The following is a 17,679-nucleotide window of genomic DNA, read 5'->3' as shown; positions in this document are numbered from 1 at the left end:
CATGTGGTTCTTGTTTGCAACCACAGTAAAATGGATTGTGCCATATATTTGTCAGCTGACGCCATCCTATATTCATAAAATATGCTTGGGATCTTTTTTTACTTCTGCAGAGTTTAAAGATGAGATTATTAGACATCTCTCTGATGTGTAATTATTCTGGGCTAAATAATGTTAATCAGAATGTATGCAATTTATATACAGTAGACAAGCAAAGAAGAATGTATGTTTAAAAATGAATTTGCCAGAGGAGATTTGCAAAAAAAAGTGGATCTAATGCACTCAAGAGATTTCTGTTTTCTTTTATATACCTTTTTTAAAAAACCAAGCCGTGTTTGCTCAGGAAAGTTTTACTTCTGTATCATGGGTGTGTCTTGACTACATTTCGTTGTTTTCTTTCAATTTCAAGATATGGTATTTTACAAATCAGAGGAACCCTCAGAGTTTAGGAGTTTAAAAAGCATGTCGGGGTATCTGCTCAGTCTGGAAGCCAGGGCTGCATGATTTCCTCTGACTTTGTTGGTGTTGCTTTGTACCAGGCATTCTTGAATAAGACCTGATGCTTTTGTGTTTCTCTCAGCAGGTTCTTCTTAAGCACACTAGGCAGATATTTTTAATACCCCAAACAAAAATTGTAATTTTTAGAACGTCAGTTGGCATTTAGAGCTTTGGCTTGGCTTCAGAGGTGCTGAGCACCCACCTGGAAACTGGTGGTTGGTACCAGCTGTTCTGGAAACAGGAGGAGTTGCCTCACTCTAGTGGCAGCATAAGTAATTTTGAAAAATGCTTTTGAATTTTCAATGTGTGTATCTTCTTAGTGCCAGAGGTGCTTCTAAAGCAGAAATAATTACAACAGAAGGACCTGACCTCATTTCTTGTTCAAAAGGGGTTGTAAGAAGACTGCCATCTCCTGAACTGTGGATTGTGGCTGTTGGCTAAGGCACATGTCCCTCAGAGGGATCTGCCTGCAAGCAGAATTGGAAACCAGGACGTTGTATCTCAGGCCTGTGTTTTGTTGTTATGACCTCAGCATTTCTGAGACTGGCAAAGAAAAAGTCCTGACTCCATTTAAACCTGAATCTTTGGAACCTGAAGGCTCAGCCTGACTGACTTGTTTATGAAGGTTTGGTGCACTTTTGCTAGTAAATCTCAGAGTAGAGCAGAGACCATAAGATGGCATTTTTTCAATGCTATGTGTTTTTTCACTGGAAATTATAAAAACCTCATGAATCATATTGGTGGGTTTTGTGAATACACTTTTCCAGAATTCCTGGCTTGTTCTTGTTCTGTTATGCTTTTCACTGCTCTGCTTTTTCCTTAATGAAGAGCCTGCCTGTTTGTGTGAAGCTGCTGGGCTTATGTAAAACATGTGGTGAAACAGTTGGTGAAACGGTTGGCTCAGGGATGCTTGAAAGGGCAAACAGCAGAGAAAGTGTCTCAGGGTAGGGAAAAGTTCTGCTGTCGCATAAGTAGTACACAGCCTGAGTAGCATCTCATTGGAAGGGATGATTGATTATATAGTAAAGGTCTTTGGGAATAGTAATAAGGGATAGAAAAGTCTCTGAAAAGTTATGGATTCAGGAGCTTTTCAGGGTGTTTTGAAGCTCCACTGGATGCTGTTAAGTAAGAAAATAATTCATAGAAATTCAGGGCTCGTCTTCAATCTCATCAGGCTGATGAAATCCCATCAACCCAAATGAAGATAGCAAATGGGTTTATGTGGTTTTCCCTGTATTTGTTTCTCAGAAAGCCACAGGCTGCCTTTGAGCCACTCTTGAAGAATGCAAACATGGCTTAAAATGTAGCTGGTAGTGAGCAAATGCAGGCAGCCATTGGAGGAATTCAGGTTTGGATGAGAATCAAAATGAGCATTGTTAGACAGGGGCTAAATATGCTTATAGTCACATTACTAGTGATTACTTCTGCATTCACAAAATGAAAATGTGATCTGATAGACATAAATTTGCCAAATAAAACCCTTAGCATATTGCATTCTTAGGGCTGCTTTTTCTCATAGTGCCATAAATAAAGCGTTTTGCAAAACACAGAAAGATGAAGAGTTCAAGTTTTGATACAGACAAGTAAAACATACTCTTCTTCAGAAAGATAGAATGTATCAGCATCCACAGTGGCAGGAGCACTGCCACTGCAATGGCAGGAGATTGGATTGATGGGGAGAACTTCATGGAGACCTCTGATGGAAGAGCTGGGACTTAGAAAACTGGAGCTCCATAACGAGTCATACAAAAGCAAGAGAGATGAAAGCAAACTGTTAAATGCACTGACTGAAGCACTGCCACTATGGATATAAACCCAAGCCTTGAACATCTTCTGGTTGGTTTTGTGTAGCCACAGGTCTTGGTGTACAGGCAGGTCAGGTTGGTGTGTCTGTACACGGAGGGCCCTGAAGGCCTCCAGAGGCATAGGGTCACTGAGAACCAGCAGGAGAGCTCTCACCGACCTATTTCCCAATAAATTCTCAGGAACAAATTTCCTCTTCTTAATAATAACCTGCCCAGCTGCCTTTATGAGCCCAGACCTCATGTGGTCCCACTGTACAAACACAGCACAGGGAGAAGGTGGTTTTGATTTGGTTTTTTCCTTTCAAGTCATGTTGTCACAAGCCCTTTTGAACATGAAAGATAAATGGAGAGGAAATGAGGCAACTTAACTTCTTTTTCAAGAAGGAAGGAGCATTGAAACATTGGAGTGGGAGACCTGAGCAGCCCAGGGGCCTCAAAAGCACAGCCTTAGTGAGAGGGACAATAGCTAAGTGGAGCTTCTTCCCAGGAAGTCATCTTAGAAGTGCAGAAAACAAACACCAGTGGTAACTATTGTCCTCTCAGTGATGCTTTCATGAGTGTTTGAGGAACTGAAAGTGGTCCATGAGGAAGAAAAATAATGCACAGCACTTGGCATGACAGGTGACTGGATGGAACCCCTCTGAGCTGATTTCACTGAATAAAAGTGGACTTGGGTGAAACCAGCCCCATGGAGGAAACAAGACGACTGGGACCTGCAGAGTTGTGTGTCACCACCTTCCTGTCACAGCAAGTGACACAGTGGCTGTGCCTGTCTGGGAGCTGAGGTCAGACACTCTGTCAGGCTCTGGCCTTTCTCTGAGTTATGGTTAAAAATAGCAACCTGAAAAAGAAAATAAATACTTTTGAACAGTGTGCCAGAACAAAGAGATCTTAAACCCCCACATTTGCACAGGAGAGACTGTGAGAGGGTGTTCCTTTGTGTGTGTCTTCTGTGGCATTTACATAAAATTCTTTCTGAACACAGTTCTTTGTTTTCCCTTTTTCCTCAATTTCCCCATACCTATGCCCTTGTCACCTGGGAATATTTTTACCTCTGGGGGTGTGGGTTGCTGGCACTGGTGGGATGTAGGAACAGCAAACCTGGGGAATGTAAAGGTAATCCTTCATCTTTGATATTGCTGCAGCTGCAGAAAGTTAGGGGTTGTTTGGATTTTTACTTGACCTCTTTTCAGGATAAAATTTTGGGAATTATTCTCAGTTTAGTAGCAGAAGGTGTATTTTTATTAGTAAGGTTCCAGCTTTAATTTAGAAGGAATCAAAGACATGAGCTATGCCAAGTAAGGAACAATTAATGAAGTTTAATGGGTCCTTTTAGCTTTGCCAAAGAAAGACCCCAAAATGTTTAGATCACTTTGTTTTATTCTTTTACACTGCTTTGGAAATACTGGGATCTTGATTATGGCCTTGTTCAACATTGAATGGGAGAAAAGAGGGGAAAAGAGGCCGCTGTCAGATTTGCCATGTTGAGAAGCCCCAGGCAGCTAGGGCCATCTCCCATCTTCTATTTGTCTTTTCCCATTTATTTTGTTTTCATTTGCCTCATTTTCTCTGTTTTTTCCCTTGAATTGTCCCTGGACGAGATTAAGTAGGGGCTTTTGGAGTGCTCCCTTCAGTTTCACAAGGGAAGAGGCCAAATCTGTTCCTTTTGCACCCATTTCACAGCTGACAGAGAGAAAAAGGCTGTGACCTATCCTGAAGTGGGACCTTGGGGCAGCAGCAGCAGATATGGGAGAGTCAGAGTAAAGCGTGAGTGAGAGAACCAGACCAAGACTGAGGAGTGAGAGGAAATGTGGTCAAGGTCTCCCTTTCCAGCGGCATCAGTGCCAGCCCTTTCTTGAAGGAGCCTGGATCAGAGGGCTGATGCTCTGGTACCACTTCCCAGTGTTTCTGCACTAATTTGTATTATAAAGTTGATTGGTTGCATCACAGAGCTGTAGTTTCCTTGCCCCATCTGTAATAAGCACAGAAAAAACTGCCTTACACAGGGTTGGGTGAGCAGCTTTATGCAATAATTATACACTTATCTTCTAAATTCTACCTTAATTGATGCTTTTTAGCAGTCATGTGAAGAAACCTTTCCCACAGGATGAGGCAACAACGCTTCCTCCTGTCTCTCCTGCAGAGTGACAAGTCCAGTGAAGAGTGTGGATTTCCTGAGTGCCATTACCATCCATGGAGAGGTAGAGAAGGGTTTTTTTGTGAGAGGGGAGACCTTCAGTTGCACGAGTATAGACCTTTTTAATGCTTGGCAGTATTCCTTGCAAATGAATAAATGCAATCCTTTTTTTAAATAAATTTATTTCTAAAGATTTAGCAAACATTTTTAGACCTATTATGTTATTTTTCTGAACATGAGAACAGACTATCAGCAAGGAGAGTTTGTCTAGTTTGTCTTAGCTAAGGCTTTGAAGGATTAACCACAGTGTAGTGCTGTGGAACATTTTTGTCCTGTAGGTTGTATGAGCCTTGAACAATTCCTGCTGTAGCATCTGCATGGCCAAGGCATGTCACATGCAAAGTCCATGTGACATCAGAAAGTGATCCCATTGCATCAACCTGCTGTGTTACAACAAAATATATAACAGATTAAGGAGATTTTACAAGTTTTGTAACAACAAAATATATGACAGATTAAAGAGATTTTATAAGCTTCACTCGAACTTTGAAAGTTTTATAAAGTAAATTCTCCCATCCTCTACCCAGTGTTTTGCTCTGACAACAGTTACATTTTCCTGCAGTCATATTCCAGTATTATAATGTGAAACTAGTGAAAGTCTGAACAAATGACTAAATATGCACTGCAAAGGAAAAATATTTCCATTTTTGTTGTTTATGCTCAGTGTAAAGTAGGAAGTAATTAAAAAAAAAAATTAAATTATTTGGAATGTGAATTGCATTTTACATAACCCTCTTCCTGCATTATAAAGTTTTATTAGAAGCATAATATAATATATATATGTATAAATTTTTGTCCTTTTTAAAATAGGGGGAAGAGGAATAAAATCAATTATTGATTTTCACAAAGAGTTTGCTCTTTTTTTCCCCTCAAAATGCCCTTTCACAGTTGCTGCCAAACAGAGGACCAATGCGAGGAGGTGTTGGCACAGGCAAAGCAAAACAGGTGAAATTGGAAAAAGGTCCCAACTGGCAGAACTGTGAGTGACATGGGTATGGCCTTAGGCTTCAAAAATCAAAATGGTGCTTATTGTTTGGGTTAAAATCTGTGCATTTACCCAGGTGTTGTTGTGGGGTTCAGAATGGCAAGAAGGGGCTCTGAGGCTGAAATTATTTCTTGTGATAAAATCAAGTAGCGTGGTCATTACAGTAAATGTCCTTGCTTTGAGTCCTCTGTTTAGTTTAGAGATTAGTCTTGGTTTTACTCTTCTTGCACACAGGCTTAGCTGAAAATCCTTTGCAAATCATGGTGTTTACTAATTTTCAGTGTATACAGGAGCCAAAAGAGAAGCAAACACCTTAGAACTGATGAAGAAAATTGTAAGAAAAGAGGCTCCAATGTTACTATTATTCTCATTTTGTTACTCTGTTTTGTGGGGTTTGTGTTTGTTGAAGAGAAATGGAATAAAATCCTGCTGTGAAATAATGGCCTTCTGGTACAGTGCTTAAAAAGTGATGACTTTGTGGGAAATACGGTACTCTGAGGAGTCCATCTGGGCTGATGGTGAAAGGAGTTGGAATGGTGAGGGAATAAAGGGAATTTGTGACTAAGGTAAGGAAAACTCAGCATAAATGAAGCCCCTCATGGAATGATGTGTGTGTACTCATAGCTTTGGCCAGTGTTGTGTACTCCCTGGAGTAATTTTGTGATAGAGCCATGTAGTGTGATATAATATGGCAAAGTAATTAGGAAAAAACACATTAGTAAAAATATCTCCCAGATCTGTATGAGCATATGCCAAGCATTGCATGGAGATAATATTTTGAAGGTGTGTGTGTGTCTATAAATATAAATATATGTATTCAGAAAAAAGCTTCAACAATGTCATGAAAGTGGTTATTTCTGTTATCTGTGTCTTTTTGTTATTTTGTCTTGTGGATGGTTGGGCAGTGATGTAACTGCCACCAGAAAGGGAGGGAAGGGGGAATACATCATCCTGATTTAAAGGGTGATGCAGCATTGGCTTACATTTTTGGAATGCTGTTTAAATGTTCCCAAGAAACATTTTTGTGTGACCTCCCATGACACATAACATGATGCTGACAATCTGGATTGGAGAAAGCTGCTCAAGACGTGCCTGGTGTCTGTGTCCCCACGAGTGGCTCAGGGAATTGAAAAAAACCCCAAAACTTGAAAACCACTGACCTTCACCAAATTTATTTACCACAGATCATAGTTTAGTTTCATGTGACCTACCAGAAATTGGACTGGGTTCATTCGGTTATTAAATCCCAAGTCCTTCTGGTAGTATGAAAGAAGGTTATAAATTCTTGTCAGGTCTTATTCTAGTTGAATCTGACTATAAATAATTGTTTCTAGACAGAGTGTTGCTGCTTCTAACCCCACTTCCAAGAAAGGGTAGATTTCAGCAGCCTTTGAGATAAGCTTATCTGACACAGTGTTAATCAAACCCTTGGCTTGTTTCAGCCTGATTAACCACAAGCACTGGCCTCCATGTAATTCATGATTATTAGGATTTTTTAACCTGACAGAAGTGCAAAGGCAACTTGTGAAATCTTCCTTCTCCCATAAATAAGGATTGGGCAGTGGGAGCAGGGGAAGGCAAAGCCAGCTGCAGGAACGAGTCTCTGTGTTTGACCCAAGAGCCACTCTGTGTTTGTGCAGGATCTGTACTGTTTGTTCTTCATTTTTAGTAATCCAGCAGCATTCAGAATTAACTTAAACCAGAGCTGCCAGTACTGACATCTAGCTTTCAGGGCTTATGTAGAGCATCTGTAATTTCAGACATTTACCTCAATCAGAGTTGTGTTTTTCTTGGACTTGGGATGAAGTCGGTCCAGGAGCTGAAGACTGGATTTCTTTTGTTAACTCATTTTTCTGCTACCTTGTTGGGCTATGAGAATAAGCCTGGGTGGATGGATGGACCATAGTAATTGTAAAGCTCAGTTTGCATTAAGACACACAGTATATATAGATTTACTGGTTTCTAGTTTATCATTTAAAAACATGTCCCCAGTTGTGGGTTACATCCTGGCTTGTGAAGCACTGTGTGGGTATGATCAGCTGATCATTTTAGATTGTTTTCTGACAGCTTTGCTCATGGCCTGGTGGAGGAAATAAGACAAAGTGATTTGTTCCTGTTCTGTCTCACTGCTTTACTTGTTCAAAGTGCTGGGTATATTGACATTCAGCACACACAGTGCCTTTTCTTTTAGGTTTTATTTTGTCCAGGATTTGTTTTAATACAGAAAATCATGTACTTCTTTGACATTCATGTCCCCTGGGGCTTAAATGGTGTAAGAAGATACATCAGCCCCCAGACCTCCAAAGAGATTCATATCACTGATTGTGGTATATTTGGAAAACCCTTTCCAAAAGGTGCTGGGTGCAGGCAATTATGCTGTGAAAGGGAAGGATTCTAAACATTTTCCTACTCTTGGAAGGGTCATCTTTCTGCCAAACACCAATACTGAAGTGAATTAGCTTTTATGGCAAGTCCTTCCCTCTTTCCATTCTTAACTTCCAAATAGCTGAAGTTCTGGGAGTGTGAGCAATCACCCTCTTGTATGCCAGCCAAGAAGTTATTTTTTTTCTACCTTTTTTCCCCGAGTTTTCCTGACCTGCACCTGGACTGGCCACATGGCAACATGTTGTTGAAAACAGGGAGATATGACAGGATGAGCTAGATAGCTGCACTGGGAGCTGGTGGCTAGACTAGCAGGAATTCATTCCTGGGAGAATTTGCTGAAGAGTGCCCTTGTTTGAAAAAGCTGTGTATCAGTTATTTCAATAAAAAAAGTTAAACCCCCACTATGAAGTTGGGTATTCCTGGCCATTCTGTGAACCTGATGACCTGGAGTTAGATACAAGTGTCCAACATGGGTGACAAAATTAAGAAGGTCAAAGGCAGGGGAAAAGCAAGGAAAAAAAAAAAAAATGGGCTGATTACTGATTTCCAGGGGGCAACAGGTAGATGTTTCTTCTTTCTCCGTGTAGTGACATTTGTTTTTAGCCTTAAAAGAGGTGTCATAACTCATGCTAAAGTTTTGTGGTCATGTGCAGGGCAGTTCTGTGGAGCAGGAGGTGCAACAGGAAGCATTTGCAAAGTTTATTCTGGAGCAGGATTTAAACTCTCGGCAAAGAAGGGAACAGACCCTTGCCTTGTTAATTTGACAGAAATCCTTCCACCTCCATCACAGTTGTCTCTTCCTGTTTAATTTTGGTTCATGGAATCCCAGAATATGCCAGGTTGGAAGGGACCCATGGGGATCAATCACTGAGTCCAGCTCCTGGCTCAGCGCAGGTGCAGGAGGTTGCATGCAGGCTCCTCCTGGAGCTGATCAGACTCCTCATTCTCCTAGGATAAACATCCCAGCTGCTGAGATTCAGATCCCATTTATATGGGCTGGAGCTGTGCCACTGCAAGACCAGCCAAGTGGGAGCATTGGCTGTGCTCCATATAAACAGCTCTGACTAAGCCAGCCACACTAAATTTGGAAAAGAATTAGGGGAACTCATTTTTCAACAGCCCTGGAGTATTTTATCTCCAGTTGCCCCATGGTATCATTTCATGGGAAGAGTTTCTGTTACTCAGGACTGTTTCCACCACATTCATTTTCAGATAGCATATTTTTATTTTCTGTAAACCAAAACAGTTTAAAGATCCATTGAGGAACAATGGATTAAGGGTCTGTCTGCTTCACTTCCCACGTTCAGGTAGCGCTGCAGTTCAGTTCAGCTGAGCCCTGCAAGGCCAGGTCCTCATGTGGTGCTACTCAAAATTTCTTTAAATAAACTTTTCCTCTAAATTTAAGAGGGTGGAGTATTTTTAACGCAAAGCTCCTTTTCACCAAGTAGTGTGAAGATTGGAAGAAATGGCTAGAAACATTTGCCTCTTGATTCATGTTTTGGTTTGTCATAAATACAGTCTGCACATAAAAATTACATCATCAGTGTCCTATTTCTGATGTATATGTTGTGAATTGCAGAGTTTCTTTCCCTTCAGTCATCGTGCTTTAAGCTGATCTAAGTAGTACTGACAGTGAAGAATGACACTTCTGAGGCCATTTAGCTTTAATTGAAAGACTTTGCCAAAATTACAGGTTTTTCCTGTGATTGTTGAAAGCTTTACCTAACACCAGAATTTTAGTCTTTGTCCCACTTCCTCCACAAACTTTTTCTGCAGGATGCAGGCAGTAGTAAAGTGAGGTGCAGTGTCCCAGAGCCCTCTCTCACAGATTAAGAGCATGATGCGAGCTGGAAAAGAAAAAGCCACAGTGCAAAATAGGGGCAAACCCTGAGCAGGAAACTCCGCTGGGGCTGGGGCCAACAACATCCTACTGCTGGCTGGGACCAGGAGGAAAAAAATGCTACAAAGAAGGTTTTGGGAAACTTTGTCCTTATTTGGAGTATAAGTCTATGTCTCTGCCCAAAGCAGGCTAGTTTTTGTAGGGCTGGGATACTCTGCTTTAGCAGCACCATATTCTGCTATTATACCCAAGCACATCCTATAATCAGTATTAAAAATCCATCCTAAAACTGAAGATTTGGAGTCCAGATTGTCACCTGGACAATCAGGTCCTGTGGGTGCTGTCCCACAGGTAACTCTGTAAGCCTTTCATAAGTGGTGAATTGACTGCTTCTGCCATCCTTCCAGTTGAATGGGATGGCTGTGCCAGCACTGAGCCATCTCCTCCGTGTGCCTGGAGAGGGCTCTAGGGCATCAGGTCTGTCTCCCAGTGCTGGTGTGGGATTGGAATGGGGCAGCAGTGGGGCAAAAGGGGCTTCCAGTTCAGTGGAAGGCAGCGATCACATTGGTGCTTACGAAGAAGGCTCCAGCTCACCACTCTGAGTTGGTACATGGGAGTGGCTGGAATGAAAGGTGGTGTTAGGAATGGAAGTGTTGGCATTGCCCCTGAACTTGGGGGATGCATCTTATTCTCCATCACACTGGAAATTCACCTGCAGAAGCAGAGGAGCTGGCATGTAGGTTTGTATTCTCATGCACATCTGTGTTAAAAAATTGGGGAATAATTCATAGAATCCCACAATGGTTTGGGTTGGGAGGGTTCTTCAAACCATCCAGTCCTATGCCCTGCCATGGGCAGTGACACCTTCCAGTAAACCAGACTGCTCCTCACCCCTGGCCTTGAACACTTCCATGAATTCCATTTCAGGAATGCTGTGTGACAGTCCTGTCTAGGAGTCCATATAAAGGCATGAAGAAGTCTTAGTTCAGGAATTACCATTTTTTTCTCATACAGAAAGTACAATGTTCTCCCCCAAGCAGAACAAAATGAAATTTTGAAAGCATCGAAGTTGCTTGAGATGTGAAATTTCTCTGTTGTATGCTCAGAAAAAGCCCTTTGGTGTGGAGCTCCCTAATACTAAGAAGAAAGGGATGCCTCCAGTATCCAGGATGTTTGGGATGCTCTCTAGATCATAGGCCAGGTTCTGGTTTTTGCATTGCTACAGACTCTTTGAGTCGCATATATGCACACGCTGTTAGCTTCACTTCCCTGTCTGCAAAGCACCATTATTTCTTTGGTAGGGTTAATGAGTTGTTTGTAAATTGTTTTAAGATTCTCAGAAGTGAGACCTCAGTGTGTTTATTGCTGTTGCTGCTACCCATAAGATCTTGATCACAGCAAGACAATACCAGATTAATGTTTATTGCAGCATGACTGAGGATATGTTTACATTAAAACAAAGATGAGACTGTAGTGCCCAAGCCTAGAAAAATCTTTTGTAGAGCTTTGAGTCAGCTTTGGAATCTCAGTAAGTGACAAAATTGTCTCCTATGGCTGAACATTAGCCAGTGTCACTGCTTCTCTTTGAAAACTTTCACCCCTTGACCAAACTCGGCTCTAGGGCAGTGTGTCCCAGGGAGAGGTAAAGATCATCTTTCCTTAGAGAAATGGAATTGGGAAATTCTTTGTTTGCTCTTAGAAGAAAAAGCAAAGTCCCAAACCAAGTGTTTTCCTGGACAAATTCCTTCTGAATGCATCTCCAAGGGTTTCCTGATCTTTTCAGCAAGTGGCCCTTGGTACACTCAGGAGGTGTTCTCATGGAATCATGGAATGATTTGGGTTAGATGGACCTTAAAGCCCAGTTCCACACCCTGCCCTGGACAGGGACACCTTCCCAACTATCCCAGGTTGCTCCAAGCCCCATCCAACCTGGCCTTGGACACTTCCAGGGATCCAGGGGTAGCCACAGCTTCTCTGGGCATCCTGTGCCAGGGCCTCCCCACCCTCACAGGGAACAATTCCTTCCCAATATCCAGTCTGAAACTACTCTCTGTCAGTAGGAAGCCATTCCCCCTCGTCCTGTCACTCCATCTCTTGTCCAGAGTTTCTCTAAATCTTTCTTGTGGGCTCCCTGCAGGTACTGGAAGGTCAGTATTAGCTGACTCTGGAACTGTCTCTTCTCCAAAGAGAAGAATTCTGGTCACTGGTGAGAAGTGCCCTGGTTCTGTGTTGCAGGTTGTGAAGCCATGTACATTAAATACATTTAAATCTGTTTCACCTCAGGGAAAACAGAGGCCACCATCAAGAACTTCAGCCCCCACTACCGCCGCCAGTATGCCGTGGCTTTCTGCAGGCATGTGCAGGAGGAGCTGGAGCAGGACTGCCACTCCCAGTCCCACTTCCTGAAAACCAGGGTAGGAGGACACTGATTTTCCTCTCTGTGAACCAAGTGCACACAGCAGTTTGCATGTGCAGGTGTTTGATTTGGGTCATTTTGGTTTGGGATGGAAAAGTTGCATCTGTGTACAGGTTTGAAGTTTTATTTTTGAAAATTCATCTTTATTTTGGTCTTGTTTAGTTGTTCATTGTGGCACAAGGAGAACCATGACATGGCTTTCTGGTACAGAGTTTGACATTTGGACAAAACTGGTTCCTTCTTGCTGGTTGCAAGGTTCTGCAAAATCTAGGGATAGAGATCATACTTTCAGGGAAGAGATTATGTAGGAAACATAATTAATCCTGTCATCCATGGCTCAGGGTTCCTTAAAGAAGATGGCAGTAATTCCCTCTGTGAACTATGGAAAGCGGGTTTCTATTAGAGGGGAGACAAAAAGAGAGACAAAAGTCTTTTTATTAGAGGAAAATGCAGAGAACCAGCCTTCAAGATTAAGAAGATAAAAATTAAAATGTTCTGAAGATGCTGGAAATCATGGATTTCCAATGCTCTTGAAGTCAGTAGGTAAAACAGTGAAGTGGGATAATAGAAGATCTGTGTCTTTCAGAAAGGTGCATATCAGTTACAGCACAGATGCAAAAGCATTACAAAGAAATGGGAAACAATTTACTATATTATAATAAAACCCTGTTTTTCATATCAGTTAAATATTTATATTATGTAATGGAAAATGGGAGGTGGTGAACTCTCAAGTTATCCTGCAGGGTTAGAACTAGATGATCTTTAAGATCCCTTCCAACCCAAACCACTGTAGGATTCTCTGATCTTGCATTCAGCATGTCAGCTGGAAGGAAAATAAATCTCTGTCCCAGAAATCTAGCAGTGTTTGGGAAGGCAAAGCTCCTCTGCTTCCCCCTAACCTCAGCTACAAGGATTTGCTTGTGTCTGTTGAATCTTCTGAAATCAGAGATGTTTATGACTCCAAATTGCATTTGAAGGCTCAAAATCCCACAAAGCAGCATTGTGGAAATGTAGAAATAAAAGCTTCAAGATGGTCAGTGGTGCAGAGGAGTCTCAAATGTCTCCAATTGTGCCTGTAGCCCACAGAGGAAACCAGGACAGTTCTGTACGAAGCAGAGCTGCTGCACTTCGCTGAGGACCTGAAGAAGTGGAAGGACAGATATGTTGTGATCCAAAATGACTACACTGTGAATTGCTTTGAGACCAAAGAGGTAAGTGCTGCTTCTGTGGATCTGTTTGTACACTCCTAGATAAACCAATAGCAAGTGGATTTGCTGCTGCTGCTTTGCCTTCAGCAGTAGGAGATGTCACCCTTGTCAGGGTGGCTCCAGTGGAAGCCCCACAGGGATGGCTGAGGGTACAGCCAAGTGCCCTGCCTTGGCCAGATATGTTGGCAAGAAGAAATCCTTTTAACAGCACTTGAATTTTCCTGTGCCTGTCACAAAACACTTCTCATCTGTACATCCCTGTAATACATCCTTGTGCTCCTGCAGTTGGATCTGAAGTGGCAGTGGGTGGCTCCAGGCTGACTACAGTGGAGGTTTTTGCCTAGAAGCTGCCGTAGTCAAACTAGTCCTGACAAATCCAACAAATCTGGCTCAGGGAGAAAATCCCATCTTTTTTCCCTCCCTTCCATTCCTGATTCCTCACCACAGCAGATAAGCACTGCTTATCTGAGAAGCTGAGAAGAATTCTGAGAAGATATTTTCAAACAAGTTTTTTACGTTTAACCATGTTTTAGAGTTTACATGCCTAGGGAACATTTCCAAAATTCACTCTGACAAAAAGATTCTCCCTTTGGCAATATCCCCATGCATTAGAATCATAGAATATCCTGAGTTGGAAGGGACCCAGAAGGATCATGGAGTCAGCTCCTGGCTTTGTCAGTGAATTGTGTACCTTATGTTTTCTCTCTCCTTAAATCTCTCTTTGACAATACTTCCTCTCTGTTGATTTTTCAGGCCTACCAGAAGGGAGCCAGCCCTAAATATCAAATTCTTCCTGCAGGAGGCAAAGTCCTGACTTCAGAAGAAGATTACAATTTGCTGTCTGATAAACATTTTCCAGACCCTGTTGGTAAGTCTTGCTCAAAGCCGAACTGCTCCCAGGCTCTGGGCTTAATTCCCTTAATTTGTTATGGGAAGGCTTTCAGGCTCCAATTTAAAATGGGGTAGCAGAAGATGCCCACAGCCCTTCTCCCAAGTTCAAGCACAAATCCAGAGTGGATGAAAAAAGTAGATGCCATAAGCCAGCACTCAGAGAAATGCTGGCTCCCTTTCTTCCCAGCATACCATCACAAAGCTGCTGGAAGCTGTGCAGAAGCAGGGCAGGAACCACAACACCATTGTTCCTGGGCTTTGTTAATAGTCCTGGTTTATTTGTTTCCATTTTTAGATGCCAGCTATATGTGTTGACTCACAGCTGATAATAAGTCCCACAGAGAGGGCAGGAAGGTGGCTGCTTCTGAGTTTGTTGTTTCTGGGCTGGGAACTGCTGTGTTCCTGCCTGCTCCCACTCCACCAAGATGGAGAAAATTCAGTGCTTTACGGAAGAGGGTCTGACATTGCAGAGTGAGATTTGGAGAATGAGATGCCACATAATGAAAGGAATAAGGGAAACTTGAAGACAATGATTTTTATTCTTTTTTGAGTCCTTTAAATCCTTAGGATTTAAAAGTTAGGTGCCCTCTCACACCCTTTCCTAAGGCACAGGGTGGTCAGAGGGGCTTGGAGGTGTCCTATGTCTGTCACCACAGCTCTGCAGCAGTTGGGATTGAGTGATGTGGAGTACCCCAAGGGTGCTTGTGGGCTTCCCATGGCTCCCCCTTCAAAAAGAGCATCACTTCATCTTTATGGCCCTACTCCCTGTCTGTGTGGTGCTGAACACCCTCTGAGGTGAACCTCTTGTGTCTGGGCTCTCAATGCATGTCAGTGACTCCAGATTGGGTTTGGTCATCCCTAAATGTGCTGTCCAGCATTCCCTGTGTGCAAGGACATGGGGCAGGTGGAAGCTGGAGGTACTTGGTGCTTTCTTTACATCACCTGCAGGGGCTTCAAATGACAGTTTTTAGGGGCAGTTCTGTGTGGAAGTCCTGGAACCAGGGAAAGCACTGCTGTTCCAACACCATTTCTTTAATGTGATTTATTTCTATAAGAAAGTCCATATGCTCCTAAATGGTCTTTATGTGGAACAGACCTCCCTACTAATTTACTTATCTGCAATGAAAACAGTTTCCCTAGCAGTTGCAATCCAGTGAAATAGTTTCTTTGAAATTTTGCTGAAACTAGATTTTTGCCACCTTGAGTACAAAGTAAGAAGCCATCAAGTTGCTGTGGTGTAACACAGAGAGGTGGTTGATGCCAGTGGAGTGTGCCATCCCAGCTGTGTCCCCCTGCCCTCTGTGCCCAATCACCTGGACTGGGAAGGAGATTAACCTGCTGGCAGAGGTCCAGCACAGAGCCAGCTCCGAGGAAATCTGCAGCTCTAACAGAGATGTTTTTGTGCAGGCTCAAGTGAGGAGGTGGCTGCAGCCTTTGTTCCGCTCCCGAAGGAGTTCCCAGTATACCTGTGGCAGCCCTTCTCCCGGCACAGCTACTACTGCTTCCCAGAGCCTGGCGCACAGAGACACTTCAGCGCCGTGCTGGGGGACTGCGTGAGGCATTCCAACCATGGTGAGTGTGGGATGGCACTGTGTGGGACATTCCAACCACGGTGAGTGTGGGATGGCACTGTGTGGGACATTCCAACCATGGTGAGTGTGGGATGGCACTGTGTGGGACATTCCAACCATGGTGAGTGTGGGATGGCACTGTGTGGGACATTCCAACCATGGTGAGTGTGGGATGGCACTGTGTGGGACATTCCAACCATGGTGAGTGTGGGATGGCACTGTGTGGGACATTCCAACCATGGTGAGTGTGGGATGGCACTGTGTGGGACATTCCAACCATGGTGAGTGTGGGATGGCACTGTGTGGGACATTCCAACCATGGTGAGTGTGGGATGGCACTGTGTGGGACATTCCAACCATGGTGAGTGTGGGATGGCACTGTGTGGGACACTCCAACCATGGTGAGTGTGGGATGGCACTGTGTGGGACATTCCAACCATGGTGAGTGTGGGATGGCACTGTGTGGGACATTCCAACCATGGTGAGTGTGGGATGGCACTGTGTGGGACATTCCAACCATGGTGAGTGTGGCATGGCACTGTGTGGGACATTCCAACCATGGTGAGTGTGGGATGGCACTGTGTGGGACATTCCAACCATGGTGAGTGTGGGATGGCACTGTGTGGGGCATTCCAACCACGGTGAGTGTGGGATGGCACTGTGTGGGACATTCCAACCATGGTGAGTGTGGCATGGCACTGTGTGGGACACTCCAACCATGGTGAGTGTGGGATGGCACTGTGTGGGACATTCCAACCATGGTGAGTGTGGCATGGCACTGTGTGGGACATTCCAGCCGTGGTGAATGCGGGAAGGGCTCAGCATGGGACAGTGTCACCCACCTAGGAATGCTGCTGTAACAGCTGCAGGAAAATGCAAGTCACTCATGAAAACTGCTTGGCTTCAGCATCCCAAGGAATGAATCAACACTTCCCTGCCTCTTGTTGTGCTGGGAACACACAGTTAGGTGGGGTTTGGGGTGCAGTGGGTGTGAGCTTGAGGACAAAACATGGGAATTGCTTTGGAAGTTGTGTAATGATCCAGAATCCCTAAGAGGTGCTTATTGCTAAGGCACAGCAAACCTCACCTCTGTTTGCAAGCTGGCTAATGCATCACAGCTATAGAGTCAGGAATAATGGAATATCCTGAGTTGGAAGGGACCCACAAGGATCATGGAGTGAAACCTGTGGCCCTGCATGGACAATCCCAAGAATTCCACCCTGTGCAATACAGAAGACCAGGTGTGTTAAATACAGAGGGACTCTAGTCCCCCAGTACATTCCTGTGTTGTTACATGCACATCACTCCTGATCAAACATTTGGCCTTTCCGCAGATGTTTCAATGGCAGCTCAAGCCCCAGCTTGAGCCCATTAGCCCATGGTTAATCCTTGTAACTGGTCCAAGGATGGTGTGTAGGACACAGTGTTAATTGTCTGCACAAAGATAAATTATAAACGTCACTTTCTGAGTAGGTTAGGCTAGAATACTTTAAAAAAACCCTTATTTGTGGCTTGCTAGGGTTATAAAAACAACTTTGCTCCCATGAAATTGGAAGATCGTTTATGAGTTGGATCCTTCAGAAAAAGAAATGCTTTCGTGATTTGCAGATGATACTTTTTCCACCAAGATGCCCTCAGTTCCCCACTGGTCTCCAGGGTCCTCCATGCCTGCAGTGTCACTTTGGAGTTCCATCTGCTCCTGCTGCCCTTGGTGGGAGATGGGAACACTGGAACACTCAGCAACTTCACTAAACTCAGCTGCTTGGGTCTGAAGCCCAGGCATGTGGGTAAATTAATTTTGTGAGTGCAGGGTGTGAACAGTCCCTTTTATTTAGAGAAGTGGCTCCTGGTGGTGTCACTTTAGCTTCATCCCATTGCCTCAGACA

At 43.5% G+C, this 17,679-nt stretch overlaps 1 protein-coding gene across 1 annotated transcript in view; it reads left to right on the top strand.

Annotated features, from left to right (window-relative positions):
• NIBAN1 (niban apoptosis regulator 1) overlaps positions 1-17,679 on the top strand; it is a 53,579-nt gene that overhangs the window by 13,346 nt on the left and 22,554 nt on the right. The window contains exons 2-5 of the mRNA XM_058842264.1: positions 11,991-12,121; positions 13,203-13,334; positions 14,085-14,199; positions 15,630-15,794. Coding sequence (XP_058698247.1) covers positions 11,991-12,121; positions 13,203-13,334; positions 14,085-14,199; positions 15,630-15,794 — 543 coding nt within the window. The remainder of the gene's footprint in view (positions 1-11,990; positions 12,122-13,202; positions 13,335-14,084; positions 14,200-15,629; positions 15,795-17,679) is intronic.

The sequence above is a fragment of the Poecile atricapillus genome, chromosome 7 (genome assembly GCF_030490865.1).
Source record: "Poecile atricapillus isolate bPoeAtr1 chromosome 7, bPoeAtr1.hap1, whole genome shotgun sequence".
In the NCBI taxonomy this organism is placed as follows: domain Eukaryota; kingdom Metazoa; phylum Chordata; class Aves; order Passeriformes; family Paridae; genus Poecile; species Poecile atricapillus.
The sequence above is the reverse complement of the archived record's forward strand: the minus strand, read 5'-3'. Positions and strand labels throughout refer to the sequence as shown.